The sequence below is a fragment of the Talpa occidentalis genome, unplaced genomic scaffold (genome assembly GCF_014898055.3).
Source record: "Talpa occidentalis isolate TD23 unplaced genomic scaffold, MPIMG_talOcc4v2.1, whole genome shotgun sequence".
NCBI classification, from domain to species: Eukaryota; Metazoa; Chordata; class Mammalia; order Eulipotyphla; family Talpidae; genus Talpa; species Talpa occidentalis.
The window spans coordinates 148899442-148918907 of NW_026555331.1; the positions used below are offsets into that span (position 1 = coordinate 148899442).

At 37.5% G+C, this 19466-nt stretch overlaps 1 protein-coding gene and 1 pseudogene across 1 annotated transcript; both read left to right on the top strand.

The window, feature by feature from the left end:
* Positions 1-3833: 3833 nt before the first annotated feature.
* On the top strand, positions 3834-4762 carry LOC119255839 (olfactory receptor 2A2-like; annotated as a pseudogene).
* Positions 4763-13805: 9043 nt separating this feature from the next.
* Positions 13806-14738, top strand: LOC119255894 (olfactory receptor 2A5-like). The gene has a single exon (XM_037523502.1). The coding sequence runs from the start codon at positions 13806-13808 to the stop codon at positions 14736-14738; it is 933 nt and encodes a 310-aa protein (XP_037379399.1).
* Positions 14739-19466: the final 4728 nt, after the last annotated feature.

The window sequence follows — 19466 nt, forward strand, 5'->3', positions numbered from 1 at the left end:
ATTTATCACCAAAACAATTTTCCTGCAACTTTCTCATAGCATCACCTCAAAGCAGGTGTAAGAAGTTAGTTTATTATTTGTTGCTATTTTCTCCACAGATACAAAATGACCTATATCTTCAAACATATTCAGTAATATCCCAAAGAAAAGCCATATTTAAAATACTGTAGTACTCAGCATTTTTTGAGAGAAATCAGTATTCAGTGATTAAATTCTATATTCATTTTTTAAAGATTTATTTTTATTTATACATAAAAGAAGTGGGGTGTAGGCCAGAGGTGTGATGGTGGTGAGAGGATTCACAAGCAATTTGGGAAGCAGAACAGTTAGATCTACTGAAATAACTGCCAAGGGGAGCAGCGGGTGAGACAGGAAAGGTCTGCTGTACTATGTGGGTCACATCCTTGGTCAGGGGTCAAGCTCATGCGATAGTGGATTGTGCTAGCTTGATAGCACTGAGACTTTAACCCCTGTACCACCAGGGTGGCCCCCAGTGACCAAGTTCTAATAAGTGAACTATTTTCCTAGTAAATTATAGTTCACATCTTGGACAATTGAAACTAATGATAGAAGATATGAGCCTTCAGAGAAGCCTAAATAAATAAAAGTGGAATAATTTTAGGTGCCTTGTAAGTTCAGGTGTGCTGTGTTGCTATCTCTGTTAGGTTATGACAGGAGATACTTGAAAATCTTGTGGACACTGTGAAATGCCAACATGACATCTATCCATATCTTTCTGTATATGTGTGCATATCTCTTTATATTTAGAATGTATTATTCACCCCTAGCACACACTCCTTGAGTGTCTTATTTCACCTAGAACCTCAGTGACTGTCCTAGAGACATAACATCCGTCACGGGACCTCTATAACCACTCAAAGGAGTCATCTCGGTTCAAAGAATGGGTCTTTGGTTCAAACCATAGCTCATGTTTTATTTTATCCTGGGGATTACATGAATTTTTTTTAAAGATTTATTTATTTTCATACAAGAGCTGGGGTATAGGCCAGAGGCGTGGGAGGGTGAGAGGATTCACCAGAGACAGAGAGGGGAACAGAACAGGCAGATCTACTGAAATACACTGCTGAGAGGAGCAACAGGCCTGACAGGCCTCATATTTATCTATTTTAGGGAGAGTAGGAAAATACCCTCTTGGTGACAGGAAACTGAAATGCTGGAGATGGTTATGAGTGATTATATGTGAGGATGTGCCGGTGTGTATTACCCCCAGGTTCATCAGTCATATAATTAAATAAATGATAGCTTTTTATATGTCACTTTTCCTAATATTACAGGTAAATATTAAATATTTTTTAAAATTAAAATCTTAAAATAATATTAAAAATATTGAAGTGATACAGCCCAATGGAATAGAATAGAAAATCCAGAAATAAACCCACAGATTTATGGTCAACTAATCTTTGACAAAGGAGCAAAGAATATGCACTGGAGCAAAGAAAGTTTGTTCAATAAATGGTGCTGGGAAAACTGGGTCGCTACATGCAAAAGAATGAAGCTTGACCACTACCTCACACCATACACAAAAATCAACTCAAAATGGATTAAAGAACTAGACATAAGACCTGAAACCATAAAATACATAGAAGAAAATATAGGCGAAACAATACATGACATGCACCTCAAAGAAATCTTTACAGATACATCACCCAAAGCAGTGATAGTGAAGGCAAAGATAAACAGCTGGGACTACATCAAATTAAAGAGCTTCTGCACAGCAAAAGAGACAATAACAAAAACAAAGAGAAACCCCACCAACTGGGAGAACATTTTTGCACCCAACACTAATGATAAAGGACTGATCACAAAAATCTGCAAAGAGCTGATGAGACTCAACAACAACAAAGAAAATAATCCAGTCAAAAAATGGGCAGAAGCGCTAAAAAGACACTTCTCCAAAGAGGAAATGCAAATGGCCAACAGGCATATGAAAAAATGTTCAACATCACTTGTCATCAGGGAAATGCAAATCAAAACTACCATGAGATACCATCTTACACCAGTGAGAATGGCACATATTAAAAAAACTAGCAACAACAAATGTTGGCGAGGGTGTGGAGAAAAAGGAACTCTCCTGCACTGTTGGTGGGAGTGCAAACTGGTCCAACCACTATGGAGAGCTGTGTGGAGATTTCTGGACCTACTAAACATAGAGCTTCCTTATGATCCAGCAATTCCATTCCTAGGTATTTACCCAAAGGACACAGAAACATCCATTCCAAAGGGCACCTGCACCCCTATGTTTATGGCAGCACTGTTTACAATAGCTAAGCTTTGGAAACAGCCCAAATGCCCCAAAATAGATGACTGGATCCAGAAGATGTGGTCCATATACACCATGGAATATTACTCAGCATTCAAAAAAGATAAACTCATGCAATTTGCAGCAACATGGACGGAGCTGGCAGGGATCATGCTCAGCGAAATAAGCCAGAAAGAAAAAGAAAAATACCGGATGGTCTCACTCATAGCAGGAATTTAGAAAACCTAAATAAGAGACCAGGAAAAAGACTAATCAATGCAAAGTAAAAATCAAAATCAACAAACAACTATAAACCAAAGACACTCTACGGAGGCGGGGGGAAGGGAGGGGCAGGGAAAGGAAGGACTAGAGTCAAAATAAGGGGGTGTGTGCAATTGTATGGGGAATATAACCAAAATGAAAATGCATACATTGTGCAAAGATGAAAAAATATATAAGAATTATATAAAATAAAATATTTAAATAAAAAAATATTGATGTGATAATAGAGGAACAAGCAGGCTGTCACCTTCCTTTATGTGGTGTCTGAGGACATACAGGAACACCTTCTCGGAGGAACCCTCAGTGTCCTGCCCGAAGAGGCCCCCCGCTTCATGCTCACACAGTGAGACCAGTGACTCTGCACAGTGTGACCACATCCATATTTTGAAGGACCCTCATGCATTTTCAAGCCAGAGGAATTATATTTACTGAATCTGATATATTCACAGGGATATACAATAATTTCCAGAATATTCATCTGCATATTCCTTCTGTAATCATAAAAGAATCTCAAGACTTATGACTTAATCTATATTCATCATCTCTTTAAGGGATTGCCCTCCTATTATCTTGGAATTTGTAGCTCTGTAAAACTTGCATTGGTCTTGTGGATTAAAGTCATGTCAGATGCAAATATCATCCAAGAGTTAATGAAGTGAATTAAAGTTACATTTTATTGACTACAACATGCATAATCAATGGAAGATATTGTATAAATGGGAGAAATTGTATAAAACCAAGTGTACCATATAAAAATGTGACTCATGGGTACTTATTTTGGATTTGAAAAGAAATGAAATTTCAAAAGAGGTTACAATTGGACCAAAGTGTAACAAATTAATACATTCACTGTAATGAATCACGTTTAAATTACAATTTGGATAATCATACTGAGAATAGATAAGTGAATAGAATTGTTCTTGAAAAAACAAAACAGGGATGAATTGGCATTATTTCAGCAATTACATGGTTTAATAAAATATAAGATATATGAGTATACAAATATCCAAAGGTCTATATACACTCATGGGGAAAGATAGAAAAAAAAACAAGAATAAATAATTTGGTGATCTGCATCAAGTACACTTGCTTATAGGTCTTAGTTTTTATTTGAAAGTCTAATTACTTCATAGGGAAATGGGAAAAAAAAACCAAAGAAAATACTCAGTCGAGCAGAGATAAGCATATATGCTTTCTCCAATATCACTTCAAGATTGATAAGTCCAGTTTTCATTGCCCTCCAGCACTGGTCTTTCTCTTGCATTTCAGTCCTGGACAAACTGTCATAAGGATGGGGGTTAATCAGTCATGGTTCCCCAAATTCATCCTGGTGGGATTCTACCTCAGCCCACAGAAGGGAATTCTCCTTTGCTGTGTCTTCTCCCTGCTGTATGTCTCCAACCTTATGGCAAATGGCATGATCTTGGGGCTCATCTGACTGGATGTCAGACACCGCAACCCCATGTACTTCTTCCTCTCTCATCTGGCCATCATTGACATATCCTGTGCTTCCAGCAATTTACCCAAATTTCTGGAAAACCTAGTGAAACACAAAAAAACAATCTCTTATGCTTCATGTGCTGCACAATTGTTTCAGTACTTGGGTTTGTCCTGTACCGAGTGCATAATTTTGGTGGTGATGTCCTATGACAGGTACGTGGCCATCTGCCAACCTCTCCACAATACCGTCGTCATGACCTGGAGACTGCACGGTGCTGGCCATCACCTCCTGGGTAGGTGGCTTTTTACTGGCCTTAGGAAATCTAATTTTATTTCTGAGATTGCACTTCTGTGGGTCCCCGAAGGTGAATTTCATCTTCTGTGAAATCCTGGCTCTCCTCAAAGTGGCCTGTGGGGACACTTGGATTAACAAAGTTTTTGTCCTTCCTTCTGTTTCATTTGTCTTACTTGGACCCCTTTCCTTGATGATGGTCTCTACATGAATATCGGCTTGGCCATCCTGAAGATCGAGTCAAAGGAGGGCTGCAGAAAGGCCTTCTCCACCTGCTCCTCCCACCTCTGTGTGGTTGGGTTCTTCTTTGGCATTGCCATAATGATTTACTTAGTCCCAGACAATGGTTACCAAGATGAACAGAAGAAAGTCCTTATCCTTTGTTATATCCTCCTCAACCCATTGCTGAACCCCTCATTTACAGTCTGAGGAATGCCCAAGTGAAGGCTGCCCTCAAGAGAACATTGCAGAAACAGAGGACATTATGAAGGAGGGTGGAATTTTATGCAGTTGGTAGTGCTCACATATGTTCTTGCTGGCATACTGAAACTCAGATCAAAGAGCATACAATGGAAAAAGAAAGTCTCTTCATCAAATGGTATTGGGGAAATTGGACAGTTCCATCTCAATAAATGAAACTAGACTGCTATCTCATACCATTTAGCATACTCAAAATGATTAAAGACTTTGATGGAAGTCCTGAAACCATAAAATATATAGAAGGAAACATGCATAGGCAGATATTCTTGGAATTCTATGGCACTGGCTTCAAGGTTGAGTTTGGGGACTCAACACTAAGGGAAATAAAAGTAATTTCACCAAGGACTGGAATTTCTGAATCATGTTGTAGCTGTAGATCTATTTTTAATATCTTTGGAAACCTCCATACGGATTTCCATAGCTGTTGGACCAATCTAATTGCCACCAACAGTGTACAAAATTCCATTTTCTCAATAGTCCTGCAACATTTTTTGTTTTGGTGTTTTTTTAATATAGGACATTCTCACAGGTGTAAGTTGGCTTATCATTGTCCTTTTCATTGTATGTTCCTTGTGATGAGTGATGCTAAGCATTTTTTAATGTGGCTATTTGTCACCAAGTAAGTCTTCTGTGGAGAATTGTCTGTTTAGCTCTTTGTCCATCCCATGTCTAGGTAGCTCTCTGCAGAATGCAAAATCAGTGATTCTAAGGACTGAATTACCTCCCCTATTCATCATAGCAGTATTTATTATAGTCATGTTATGGGAACATCCTAAAAGCCCATTGACTAAGCAGTCTTTCAAAAGTATGGTAGAGATGTGCAGCGGTTACCACTCAGCTATCCAAGAAGATGAACACTTGCCCTTTGTGACAAAAGATGGAATTGCTTGGGGGATATGATGATGAGTAAGATAAGTCAGAAGGAGAAGGTAAATACTATTGATAGATGATTTCACTCATATGTAGAACATAGAGAAACAAATAAAGAGACTGACAAAACTAAGGCAATTCCAACCCTAGGAATCATATTGTAGAATAGAGGCTATCAGCAGGAGATAGTGAGGAAGCCAAGGAAAGTGGGGGAGGCAATGGATTATGATGGAGGATTGTGGGTGCTTTGATCGTTGACATGGGGTAGTAATATCCATCTGAAGAGGTATGTGCCTGTACCTCCAAGTCCTATGCAGTGTTGTAAACCAAAGTAGCTTCAATAAAAAGTAATTTTATAAAAATTTTATAAAATGTGATGTTGCTGACACTATAAAAGGGAATGAAACAGAAATTCCCCCATAGAGACACATTTAAGAGGAGAGTTATCTAAGTACCATCAACACGATGGCGGATCAGAATCCCTAACTGACCATGGACGAAAGACCTAAATAGAACACCCGAAGCCATAAAATTCCTAAGATAATACAGGGGAAAACCTTCATGACAGTGCATTTGTCCATAGTCGCTTGAATCTGACACAGAAAGCACAGGCAAACAAATGCAAAATTAGACATAGGGAACTATATCAAATTCAAAAGTTTTGCCTCTCAAAGGAAACAATCAACAGATTGAAATGACAGGTGTGAAATGGGAGAAAGGATTTGTAGATCACAGGTTAAGAGGTTAACACCTAGAATGTATAAAGAACTCCTGCCACTCACGACATAAAATGAAAAAGGTTGGTTTCCAAGTGGTAAAAAGGCCTGAAAAGATGCACAAATGGGCAACAGGTATATGACATGCTGCTCAATCTCATTTCCCACCAGGGAAATAAAACTCAGAATCGCAGAATCACTGACACCTGTGAGGATGGCTTTTCTCAACAAGACAACAGACAAGTGTTTCCCAAAGTGTGGAGAAAAGGGAATCCTTGTATATGCTAGCTGGAAATGTAAATTGGTACAACCATTATGCAAAATGTAGGAAGTATAGAGGTTCCTTAAAAACAAGGAGAACTGCCATCAGAAGAAAGTGTATCTTAGGCTATCTTAGTACCTTAGTGATAGCTTCCCTGCCATGTTCATTGCAGCATTATTCCACAGCCAAGAGATGGACACAACCTTAGTGTTCAACAGGGTGGGAATGATTAAAGAACACTTCATATTATATGCCAGTATATTCCTACAGTGTTATGGTATAGTGTATATTTTTTTCAGTTATAAAGGAAATAGTTTAAATTACAACAGTCTGATTGAACTGAAAGACATATGCTACGTGACATTAGCCAGACAAAAAAGACTAATGCTGTATTATTATCTCTTATTATCTTATCTCTTATAAATGGACTGTAAGATGACGGTTTCCTTACTATTTCAAATTGGAATGTTACTATTTGGTATGATCTATTGGGTTTGTTGAGGGGCCGCTTTGAACGTTCAAAAATGTATGCATTTTTGGTTGGTCAAAGGGGACAAATTTTTATTTGGAATGTGCACATGTGTCAGGTATGTTAGGTAGAGCATGGTGATGCTACCTCTTCGTGATACATTCTATACTGGAAATTTGTTGAGCATCTACTTCAAGTGTTTACTGCATACCCACATACACTCACACAATACAACTATGAGAAATGAGGCCTGTGTCGATTACTTTGTGATAATCATTTCACAGTGTAAATGTGTATTAAATCGTGGTGCACCTCAAATATACAAACATTATTGTGTGTCAATAATATAATACCTAACTAAAGATGGAAGAGAGGAAGCTAAAATGGCTCTTGAAAATATTTGCCGATCCATTTAAAAATAAATATCTCATTAGAGAGGCTATATGTAACAGATTTATTAAAATAGCTGTAGTCTCTAAGACCAAAAAGTGAAAATCCTGCTATGTTTTACGTTTCTGTGAAATTCTGAATGTGGGTCTTGGAAAATAGGATTTTGCTTTTACACCTGCATCCAATCTGTTAAAACACCCAATATCTATACACTTAGGAAAACCCCACTGACCCTAATGATGGGATAAGTGTGATTAAAACTTATTATTTTAGATTTAATGACAATATTGACCTCAAGTCACTTTCCAAAGATCTCAGCAGTCCCATTAGCAAAGATGAAGAAATATTAATGTCATTTCCTCGAATATTGTCTCTATATCACTAAAATTATAATGAATAGATGGGACCATACTGTCCATATCAAGCAATTGAAGTATTTTCTAAAACATTTTGATGGCACATGAGTAGCTGTTTATGGATATTACAGTCCTTGCTCATTTGCCTCATCAGCCCTGCTTCCGACACGGATCACCTTGGTTTGAAGGACTAATTCCTACTCAGTTTTCCCTTAGCTGGTTCCATGGGGACCTTCTCTAACCTTCTCAAAGTCATACCCTCTCACCTATATTTATGAGGATCATAGAGCAGCAAGAAAATAAAAACTGAAATAATTTCAAAGACTTGTACACTCTGATTTGTGACTTCTCTCTCAGGTTCATAACCCGAGTCATTGAAAATCTGCATGGAAACATTGTGATGCCAATATGTGGCCTGAGTAGAATATTCCTCAAGGGAAAAGCAGGCAGAATCTCTATCTCCTCTAGAGAGAGGAGACTGCTTCTACTTAGGAAGAAGAGAGAAAGAATCATGTCAAATTTTCCTTCAGGGAATTGTAGTTTTTAGTTGATTGTAAATAAAACTCTATTCCTGGAGGTATAATTTAGAGCTTCATGCTTTGTTGACAGCCTTTATCAACTGTAGCAAATCTTGTCAATGACATTTATCCTCAGGTGCCTGCTACAGTGTCTTCGTTGTCTATGTCCTGAACTTCTGAAGGGTTTTATCTGGGTGAGAGGAGGTTCCTGAGGCATATCCGGTGCTGATATCTTGTTTTATTATATATTTTTTATTGAGGTAATACTGTTTTACTCCACTGTATGTGATTTAGAGGTGCCGTCTCCTAATGAAAAATTGATTTATTTTCACGTGAGATGATTTTTAATCTAGGGTATTGACAGAGGGCAGAGTGGCTAAAGAACCTGACATGGCTTTGTAGAGGGAATGACGTCCTAGTGAAACATACTGATCTCCCTGATGAGATGTCACAGAGTAATGGAATGAACCCTCAGATTTCACCCCTAACCCAGCTTTGGAAACTTCTGTCCTCTGAGGTGTGTGGTGATGGTATGTGTGTGGTGGTGTGTTTCTGATATTTTGGCAGTTTTCTCATCATCATCTCCCAGTATGGTTGAGGGCTGGTCATTCAAATGATTCCAGTGTATTTTTGGCAAGGGCATCTAGAAGGATGAGAAGCCTTATATGCAAGAAGTTCCTCTGGATAAAGCTCTAAAATCCTTTGATTCTCAAAAGAATCAAAGAATCTTAAATTGCCTAACACAGAGAAGACATTGCTAGAATAACCTCAGTTACTAGAAAGAAAATCCTAGTAACCATACCAGGGAAGTCTTTTTCTTTTGGAAAAAGTTTAAGAAGTAAGTTTGTCACATAGATATAGATATTTCTTATTGAAACTTCCCCAGGTTATCACCAATTCTTAATAATTATCAGACCCAGAAATTACAGATATTTATCAAATTGTCCTACAACAACACAGGATGCAGTGAGTGCTGATACCACTGACTAGAGCTGCAGAGAGATAAGCTCCCTGCTCCTGTTCCATCCCCGCAGGGGAGAATGGCATCACTGACCCACACACCTTCGTTGCTGAAACTCTTTTATTGTAAGGACTCTGTTGGGAGGGGACATTTTATGTCGGCTATATTGATATTTTTCACAACTTCTGGGCTCATGACTTAAGAGTTTTAATCTGCCATTATGACTGTTTTTGAAAACATTTAAGGAAAATGAATGTAATGGTAATGGAGAAGATGACCGTTTGTTCAGACATTAGTAAATAATCTCAACAAAGAGGCAATTATTCCCTTTCACCTCTGTAATACAGATGTTATAGTTGTAGAAAAATGTTACCAACTTTATGCAAACTTATATAATCCTTCAAAATACAGTCATGTTTGTAGAATCTAGGACTTTTCTCCAATTTTTTTCTGACATTTTTACTAAGTGGCCACTGCCCTCCCAATTGATGCCTCCCTCAGGTGAATATTTTGAAAATATTCAGAAGTGTCCTTGCATGTGCCTTGAATGGCCTTTAAGAGTTTATTTTACTTTCCAAATAAGGAATTTATGACCAAAGCAATTTCCCTGAAACTCCTCATAATCATCACTTCAAACGGGTGTAAGACATTAGTTCATTTTTATGTTGCCATTTTCTCTACAAATAGATCCTCCATATCGTCAAGCACATTCAGCTATACCCCAAAGAAGCATCATATTTAAATTACATGTATTACTCAGCATTTCCTAAAAGAAAGTCATACTCAGGGATTAAATTTAATTGTGAACTTTTTTCCTTGTAAATTATAATTCACAGCTTTGACAATAGATAGAAACTAATGATAGAACATGCTTATGGAGCATGAGCCTGTAGTGATACTTCAGTTCATAAAAGTGGAATAGATTTAGGAGCTTGTAAGTTCAGGTGTGCAGTGTTGCTATCTCTGCCAGGTTACAACAGGAGATATTTGAAATCCAGTGGAGACTGTGAAATGCCAACGTGACATCTATCCATATCTGTCTGTATATATGTGTGCATATCTATCTATATTTAGAATTATTTATTCATGCATTAGCACATGCTCCTTGAGTGCCTTGTTTCACCTAGAATGTCAGTCATCATCGTAGAGACAGTAGAGACATAGCATCCATCACAGGACCTCTACAGCCAACCAAGGAGTCATGTCAATCATAGAAAGGACCTTTTGTATCAACCCCAGCTCATACTTTTTTTTTTTTACCCTGGGGATTACATGTATCTTTGTAGTGAGGTTGTGGTCCTTTTACTGTTTTTGTTGTTAATTCTTATTCATTTAATTCATGCCTGACAGGCCTCCTCATGTTTATCTATTCTAGGGAGAGTAGAAAATGACACTCTTCATGACAGGAAGCTGGGAGATACTAGAGATGGTTATGAGTGATTATGTGAGGATGTCCTGGTGTGTGTCCAGGCTCTTCAGGTCATATGATTAAATATGTGACAGCTTTTTATAGGTCAGTTTTCCTAATATTAAAGGGAAATATGAAATATTTTAAAAATTTTAAATATTAAAAGAAAATGTTGAATATTAAAGTCTTTTAATGGTATTTAGAGAAGAACAAGAAGGCTGTTACCTCCTTCCTGTGGTATCTGTGGACACAGAGGGCCACTCCAGGGTGGAGCCCTCAGTGTCCTGTCCGCTGAGCACCCCCGTCCAGCTCACACAGTGAGACTGGTGACCACAGGTGTATTTTGAGGGACCCTTATGCATTTTCAAACTTCAGAAGTGGCTTTTATTGAACCTGATATTTTCACAGAGTTAAATAATAATTTGCAGAATATTTATTCTCATATTACTTTATAAGCATGAAAGAATCTCAAGACCTATGAATTATTCTATATTCATCTCCCTTTAAGGGAGTGACCTATTATCTTGGAATTTGTTAGCTCTAAAACTTGTATTGGCCTTGTGGATAAAGATCATGTCGGATGTAACATTTTGTATCTCAGAGCTGTGCTGTTGAAAATATAAAATTTTCTTTAGTCGTGACTGCTGTGTGTACAAAGACATCCCTCAGAATGGTTGGTGTAGTCCTTACATCTTCCCCGGCGTTATATTCCTGGGAAACAGAAATAACTCTGGGGCCAAAAACTGGAATTGAGGGGGGAAAATGATAGTTTGTTGCTATGTGAGTATTTGGATCTTTTGGTCTTCATGGGTAAAAGGGTGTCTATGAGGCTATCCTGAATGGTAAGGGTGGGACAGCTACTCCTACACGGATACTTGTGGAAATGGGCAGCAGAAATACAGGGAGTCACTCCATAAAGTTGTGCTCTGCTCCTTTAGACTACATGGTAGGTAACTTCAGCTTGTCAGCACCCTGGTATTTGCCATGTAAATGAGAAACTACTTACTTTATAATCAGTTCATAGTTAAGCTTTGTGAAGTCATTGAGTTCCATTGAGTATTCTTATTTTCTTGATATTGAATATGAAGCAGTGGTACCAATAAGCTGAAAGTTGTGAATTTTCTCTCAGGTTTGATTAAAGAATGTTCAAATGTGACAAAATGATAGAAACTGAGAGACTAAAGTAGGAAATGCCATAGGAAAATGAGCTTGAGGTTACACAGCCTTGATTGGTAAATTAGGGATCTTTCCCACTAGGTGATTTACTGTAGTTACAATGATCATTGAATTTTGCTTGTTTGTTTTTATGAAGAGAGAAAAGAGGATGTGGTTGAGAATAATGATGGTGATGGAGGTGATGATGGAGAAAGAGGGGATATAGAAAGACAAAGAATAGAATTGACTATATACCATCTGGGAATTTACTCATATAAGTTACACAAAAATAATTGCATGACATTTAATCACTTTTGCATTATATACAACCTAGTGGAAAACAATGTACTGACTCAATACAAAGTTAGTATATAAATTAACAGTATTCACCAATATGTGAGGAAAACATTTTGATATGAAATTGTACATATGATTCTAAATGAAATGAACAAAACTACTATTCATAAAATTTTTACTAATTATATATATGAAAATAAAAGTACAATACAGAATGAAAACTGTATATAGAAATTATTGAAAATTATCACCATCTGTCATGGAAATCAGTCATATACAATGTATTATGTAATGTAATAATATCTCTTCAGGCTTTTTTTGAATTTCATGTTTGAAATTTATTTTTGAAAACATAATGTCAAATCTCAATGAGGTATGTGCCACATTACCCACACTTTGAACAAGATTATTGAACCTAGATAGTGTAACTTTTAAATGTAAAAGAATCTCTTATATTAATACAAAGAGAACAATAATATACTTAAAAAGATAATTCATAAGAATTTGAAATTATAAATACACATTTGCCTTCAAACAAACTGCTGTATAATATCAAAGATGTAGGCTGATACTAATGTTAATTTGGTAAATTAGATTTGTCTCTCCAAAAGATGTGTGTAATGATGCATTAGGATTAAAGAATCTTAAGAATCCACTATCCCTTGAACAGTTTGTACACCTAATGATATATCCTGTCTATTTCATGATGATATTTGAACAATGATAACAATCTTGATTAAAATTTACATGATTAAACTTCTTGTTAAATATGATAATCGCTTTGAAAATACAGTTCACCATGTGAATTAGACCTGTTGAGAAATTAGCTGATTCCATGCTGAACTGGGTAAGTACTAGATTGGCGGAGGACACATTAAAGTACAAGCAGGAGGTAGTGATGCGAGTGTGGATAAATGATTTTGCAGTGTAGATCTTTGGAGAAACTACATTGGTCGACCAACCCATTTTACCTTTGAGGACAGTGAGACAGAATAATCCAAGTGTTAATGAAGTGAATGAAAGTCACATTTATGTTATTGGTTCCAACATGCTTCATCAAGGAAGATATAAAATGGGAGAGTATGTATAAAACCAACAGTGACCATTCAAAATTTTGCCTTTGGGTACTTAGATTAGAAAAGAAATGAAATTTGGTATGAGGTTATAACCTGGATCAAAGTGTAGAAAATTAAGATATTTTCCATAGCGAATCATGTTTATGTTATATACTGGATAATCCTACTGGGAATAGAATAGCGAATAGAATTGTTCTTGAAAAAACAAAGTAAAGGTAAGTTGGCATTATTTCAGCACTCACATGATTTAATAAAATATAAGCTATATGTGTATAGAAACATCAAAAAGTATATACACTCATGGGAAAAGAGATGGAAAAAGAAACAAGAATAAATAATTTGTTGATATGCATCCAGTACTCTTGCTTATAGGTCTTAATTTCATTGGAAAATCTAATTACTTCATAATGAAATGGGAAAAAAAAACAAAAAGCAAAGAAAATACTCAGTCAAGCAGAGATAAGCATGTATGCTTTCTCCAAGATCACTTCAAGATTGATAACTCCAGTTTTCATTGCCCTCCAGCTCTGGTCTTTGTATTGCATTTCAATCTCAGACAAACTGTCCATAAGGATGGGGGTTAATCAATCATGGTTCCCGGAAATCATCCTGGTGGGATTCCCACTCAGTGCACAGAAGGAAATTCTCCTCTGCTGTGTCTTCTCCCTGCTGTATGTCTCCAATCTGCTGGCAAATGGCATGATCTTGGGGCTCATCTGGCTGGATGTCAGACTGCACACCCCCATGTACTTCTTCCTCTCTCATCTGGCCATCCTTGACATAGCCTACGCCTCCAGCAATTTACCCAAATTGCTGCAAAATCTAATGAAACACAAAAAAACGATCTCCTATGTTACATGTAATGCACAGTTATATTTGTATTTGACTTGTGGTTGTACCGAGTGCATGATTTTGGTGGTGATGTCCTATGACAGGTACGTGGCCATCTGCCATCCTCTCCACTACACAGTCATCATGACCTGGAGACTGTGCATGGTGCTGGCCATCACCTCCTGGATATGTGGCTCTTTACTGGCCTTAGGAAATCTAATTTTCTTTCTGAGATTGCCCTACTGTGGTTCCCAGGAGGTGAATTCCATCTTCTGTGAACTCCAAGCTCTCCTCAAAGTGGCCTGTGGGGACACTTGGATTAACAAAGTTTTTGTCCTTTTTTCTGGTGCATTTATCCTAGTGGGGCCCCTTTCCTTGATGGTGGTCTCTTACATGCGTATCGTCTTGGCCATCCTGAAGATCAAGTCAAAGGAGGGCCGCAGAAAGGCCTTCTCCACCTGCTCCTCCCACCTCTGTGTGATTGGCTTCTACTTTGACATTGCCATGATGATTTACGTAGTCCCAGACAATGGTCACCGAGATGAGCAGAAGAAAGTCCTGACACTTTTTTATGTCCTCTTCAACCCATTGCTGAACCCCCTCGTTTACAGTCTGAGGAATGCTCAAGTAAAGGCCGCCCTCAAGAGAGCATTGCAGAAACAGAGGGCATTATGAGGCGGGTGGAATTTTATGCAGTTGGTAGTCTCACATATGTTCTTCCTGGTATACCGAACTCAGATCAAAGAGCATGCAATGGAAAAAGAAAAGTCTCTTCATCAAATGGTATTGGAGAAATTGGACAGTTCCATCTCAACAAATGAAACTAGACTGCTATCTCATACCATTTAGCATACTCAAAATGATTAAAGACTTTGATGAAAGTCCAGAAACCATAAAATATATAGAAGGAAACATACATAGGCAGACATTCTTGGAATTCTATGGCACTGGCTTCAAGATTGTGTTTGGGGACTCAACACCAAGGGCAAGGGAAATAAAAGTAATTTCACCAAGGATTGGAATTTCTGAATCATGTTATAAACTATTTTTAATATCTTTAGAAACCTCCATACGGATTTCCATAGCTGTTGGACCAATGTACATTGCCACCAACAGTGTACAAAATTCCATTTTCTCAATAGTCCTGCAACTATTTTGTTTTGGTGTTTTTTTTAATATAGGCTGTTCTCACAGGTGTAAGTTGACTTATCATTGTCCTTTTCATTGTATCTTCCTTGTGATGAGTGATGTTAACCATTTTTTAATGTGGCTGTTTGTCACCAAGTATGTCTTCTGTGGAGAATTGTCTGTTTAGCTCTTTGTCCATCCCATGTCTAGGTAGCTCTCTGCAGAATGCAAAATCAGTGATTCTAAGGACTGAATTACCTCCCCCATTCATTATAGCACTATTTATTATAGTCATGTTATGGGAATATCCTAAAAGCCCATTGACTGAGCAGTTTTTCAAAAGTGTGGTAGAGATGTGCTGCGGTTACCACTCAACTATACAAGAAGATGAACACTTGCCCATTGTCACAAAGGATGGAATTGCTGGGGGACATGATGCTGAGTAAGATATGTCAACAGAAAAAGGTAAATACTATTGATAGATGATTTCACTCATATGTAGAACACAGAGAAACAAAAAAGGGACTGACAAAACTAAGGCAATTCCAACCCTAGGAATCATACTGTAGAATTGAGGCGATCAGCAGGAGATAGTAGGAAGCCAAGGAAAGTGGGGGAGGCAATGGATTATGATGGAGGATTGTGGGTGCTTTGATGTTGGACATGGCGTAGTAACATCCATCTGAAGAGTTGTGCGCCTGTACCTCCAAGTCCTATGCAGTGTTGTAAACCAAAGTAGCTTCAATAAAAAGTAATTGAATTTTATAAAATGTGAAGTTGGTGACACTATAAGAGGGAATGAAACAGAAATTCCCCCATAGAGACACATTTAAGAGGAGAGTTATCTAAGTACCATCAACAAGATGGCCGATCAGAATCCCTAACTGACCATGGACGAAAGACCTAAATAGAACACCTGAAGCCATAAAATTCCTAGAAGAAAACAGGGGAAAACCTTCATGACATTGCATTTGTCCATAGTCGCTTGAATCTGACAAAGAAAGCGCAGGCAAACAAATGCAAAATTAGACATAGGGAACTATATCAAACTCAAAAGTTATGCCTCTCAAAGGAAACAACAATCAACAGATAGTTTAAATTACAACAGTCTGATTGAACTGAAAGACATATGCTACATGACATTAGCCAGACAAGGAAGACTAATACTGTATTATTAGTCTGTACTGTATCTCTTATAATTGGACTATTAGATGATGGTTTCCTTACTATTTGAAATTAGAATGTTACTATTTGGTATGATCTATTGGGCTTGTTGAGGGGAGGCTTTGAATGTTCAAAAATGTATGCATTTTTGGTTGGTCAAAGGGGACAAATTTTCAGTTGGAATGTGCACAAGTGCCAGGTATGTCACGTAGAGCATGGTGATGCTAGCTCATAGTGATACATTCTATACTGGAAATTTGTTGAGCATCTACTTCAAGTGTTTACTGCATACCCACATACACTCACACAATACAACTATGAGAAATGATGCATGTGTTGATTACTTTGTGACAATCACTTCACAGTGTAAACGTGTATTAAATCATGGTGCACCTCAAATATACAAACATTATTGTGTGTCAATAATACCTAACTAAAGATGAAAGAGAGGAAGCTAAAATGGCACTTGAAAATATTTATCGATCCATTTAAAAATAAATATCTCATTAGAGAGACTATATGTAACAGGTTTGTTTAAAATAGCTGTAGTCTCTAAGACCAAAAAGTGAAAATCCTGCTATGTTTTACGTTTCTGTGAAATTCTGAATGTAGGTCTTGGAAAATAGGATTTTGCTTTTACACCTGCCTCCAATCTGTTAAAATCCCGAAGGCTATAGGAAAACTCCATGACCCTAATGATGGGATAAGTGTGATTAAAAATTAGTATTTGAGATTTTAATGTCAATATTGACTTCACAGTCACTTTCAAAAAATCTCAAGAGTCCCATTATCAAAGATGAAGAAATATTGACATCATTACTTGGAATACAGTCCTTATATCACTAAAATTATAATGAATAGATGGGAGCATATAGTCCATATCAAGCATTTGAAGTATTTTTCTAAAACATTGTGATGGCTCATGAGTAGCTGTTTATGGATATTACAGTCCTTGCTCATTTGCCTCATCAGCCCTGCTTCCGACACGGATCACCTTGGTTTGAGGGACTAATTCCTACTCACTTTTCCCTTAGCTGGTTCCATGGGGACCTTCTCTAACCTTCTCAAAGTCATATCCTCTCACCTATATTTATGAGGATCATAGAGCAGCAAGAAAATAAAAACTGAAATAATTTGAAAGACTTGTACACTCTGATATGTGACTTCTCTCTCAGGTTCGTAGCCCCGAGTCATTGAAAATCTGCATTGAAAATCTGTGATGCCAATATGTGGCCTGAGTAGAATATTCCTCAAGGGAAAAGCAAGCAAAATCTCTATCTCCTCCAGAGAGAGGAGATAGGCATCTGTTTCTACTTTAGGAAGAGGAAGGGAGAAAGAATCATGTCAAATTTTCCTTCAGGGAATTGTAGTTTTTAGTTGATTCTAAATAAAACTCTACTCCTTGAGGTATAATTTAGATCTTCATGCTTTGTTGACAGCCTTTATCAGCTGTAGCAAATCTTGTCAATGACATTTATCCTCAGGTGCCTGCTACAGTGTCTTCATTGTCTATGTCCTGAACTTCTGAAGTGTCTTATCTGAATGAAAGGAGGTTCCTGAGCAACATCCAGTACTGACATCTTGTTTTATTGTATTTTTTTTATTGAGGTAATGCTGTTTTCCTCCACTGTATGTGATTTAGAGGTGCCATGTCCTAATGAAATATTGATTTATTTTCATGTGAGATGATTTTCAATTTAGGGAGTTGCCATAGAGCAGAGTGGCTAAAAAATCCGACATGCCTTTGTAGAGGGAATGACAGCCTTGGTGAAACATACTGATCTCCCTGATGAGACTGCACAGAGTAATGGAATAAATCCTCAGATCTCACCCCTAACCCAGCTCTGTTCCCTGAGGGGTGTGGTGTTGTGTGTGTCCGAAATGATTCCTGTGTATTGTTGGCGAGGGCATCTGGAAGGATGAGAAGCCTCGTACGCAAGCATTTCCTCTGGATAAGGCTCTGAAATGGCCAAAGGAATCAAAGAACATTATATTGCCTAATACAGATAAGACATTGCTAGAGTAACCTCAGTTACTAAGAAAAAAATTCTAGTAACCATAGCAGGGAAGTCTTTTTCTTGTGGAAATAGTTTAAGACATAAGTTTGTCACATAGATATTTCTTATTGAAACTTCCCCAGGTTATCACCAAATCTTAATAATTATTAGACCCAGAAATTACAGATATTTATGAGATTGTCCTACAACAACACAGGATGCAGTGAGTGCCAATACCACTGACTAGATCTGCAGAGAGATAAGCTCCCTGCTCCTGTTCCAGCCCCGCAGAGGAGAATGGCATCACTGACCCACACACCTTCATTGCTGAACCGCTACTATTGTAAGGACTCTTTGGAGGGGACATTTTGTGTCGGCTATCTTGACATTCTTCACAATTCCTGTGCTGCATGACTTAGGAGTTTTAATCTGTCATGATTATTTTTGCAAACATTTAAAGAAAATGAATGTTATGGTAATGGAGAATTTGCTCAGACATTAGTAAATAATCTCAAAAAAGAGGTAATTATTCCCTTTCACCTCTGTCATACAGATTTTATAGTTGTTGAAAAATGTTACCAACTTGATATAAACTTATATAAACCTTCAAAATACAATCATGTTTGTAGAATCTTAGACTGTTCTCCAGTTTTTTCTGACATTCTTACTAAGTGGCCACTGCCCTCCCAATTGATGCCTCCCTCAGGTGAATATTTTGAAAATGCTCAAAAGTATCCTTGCACGTGCCTTGAAGGGCCTTTATGAGTTTATTTTACTTTCCAAATAAGGAATTTATCACCACAGCAATTTCCCTGAAACTCTTCATAATCATCACTTCAAGATTACCTGACAGAAAGTCATATTCAGTGATTGAATTCTAATATCGGAGCTTTTCCCCTAGTAAATTATAAACACAACTTGGACAATAGATCGGAACTAGAGAGAGAAGATGCTGATAGGGTGTGAGACTGTGGAGAAGCTTCAGTCCATAAAAGTGGAATAATTTTAGGAGCTTGTAAATTCGGTGTGCTGTGTTGCTGTCCCTGACAAGTTACAACAGGAGATATTTGAAAATCTAGTGGACTTTTTGAAATGCCAAAATGGCATCTATCCA

What these genes read in the sequence shown, in the direction of transcription:
- LOC119255894 (XM_037523502.1), top strand. Translation starts at nt 13,806, where the DNA reads ATGGGGGTTAATCAATCATGGTTCCCGGAAATCATCCTGGTGGGATTC.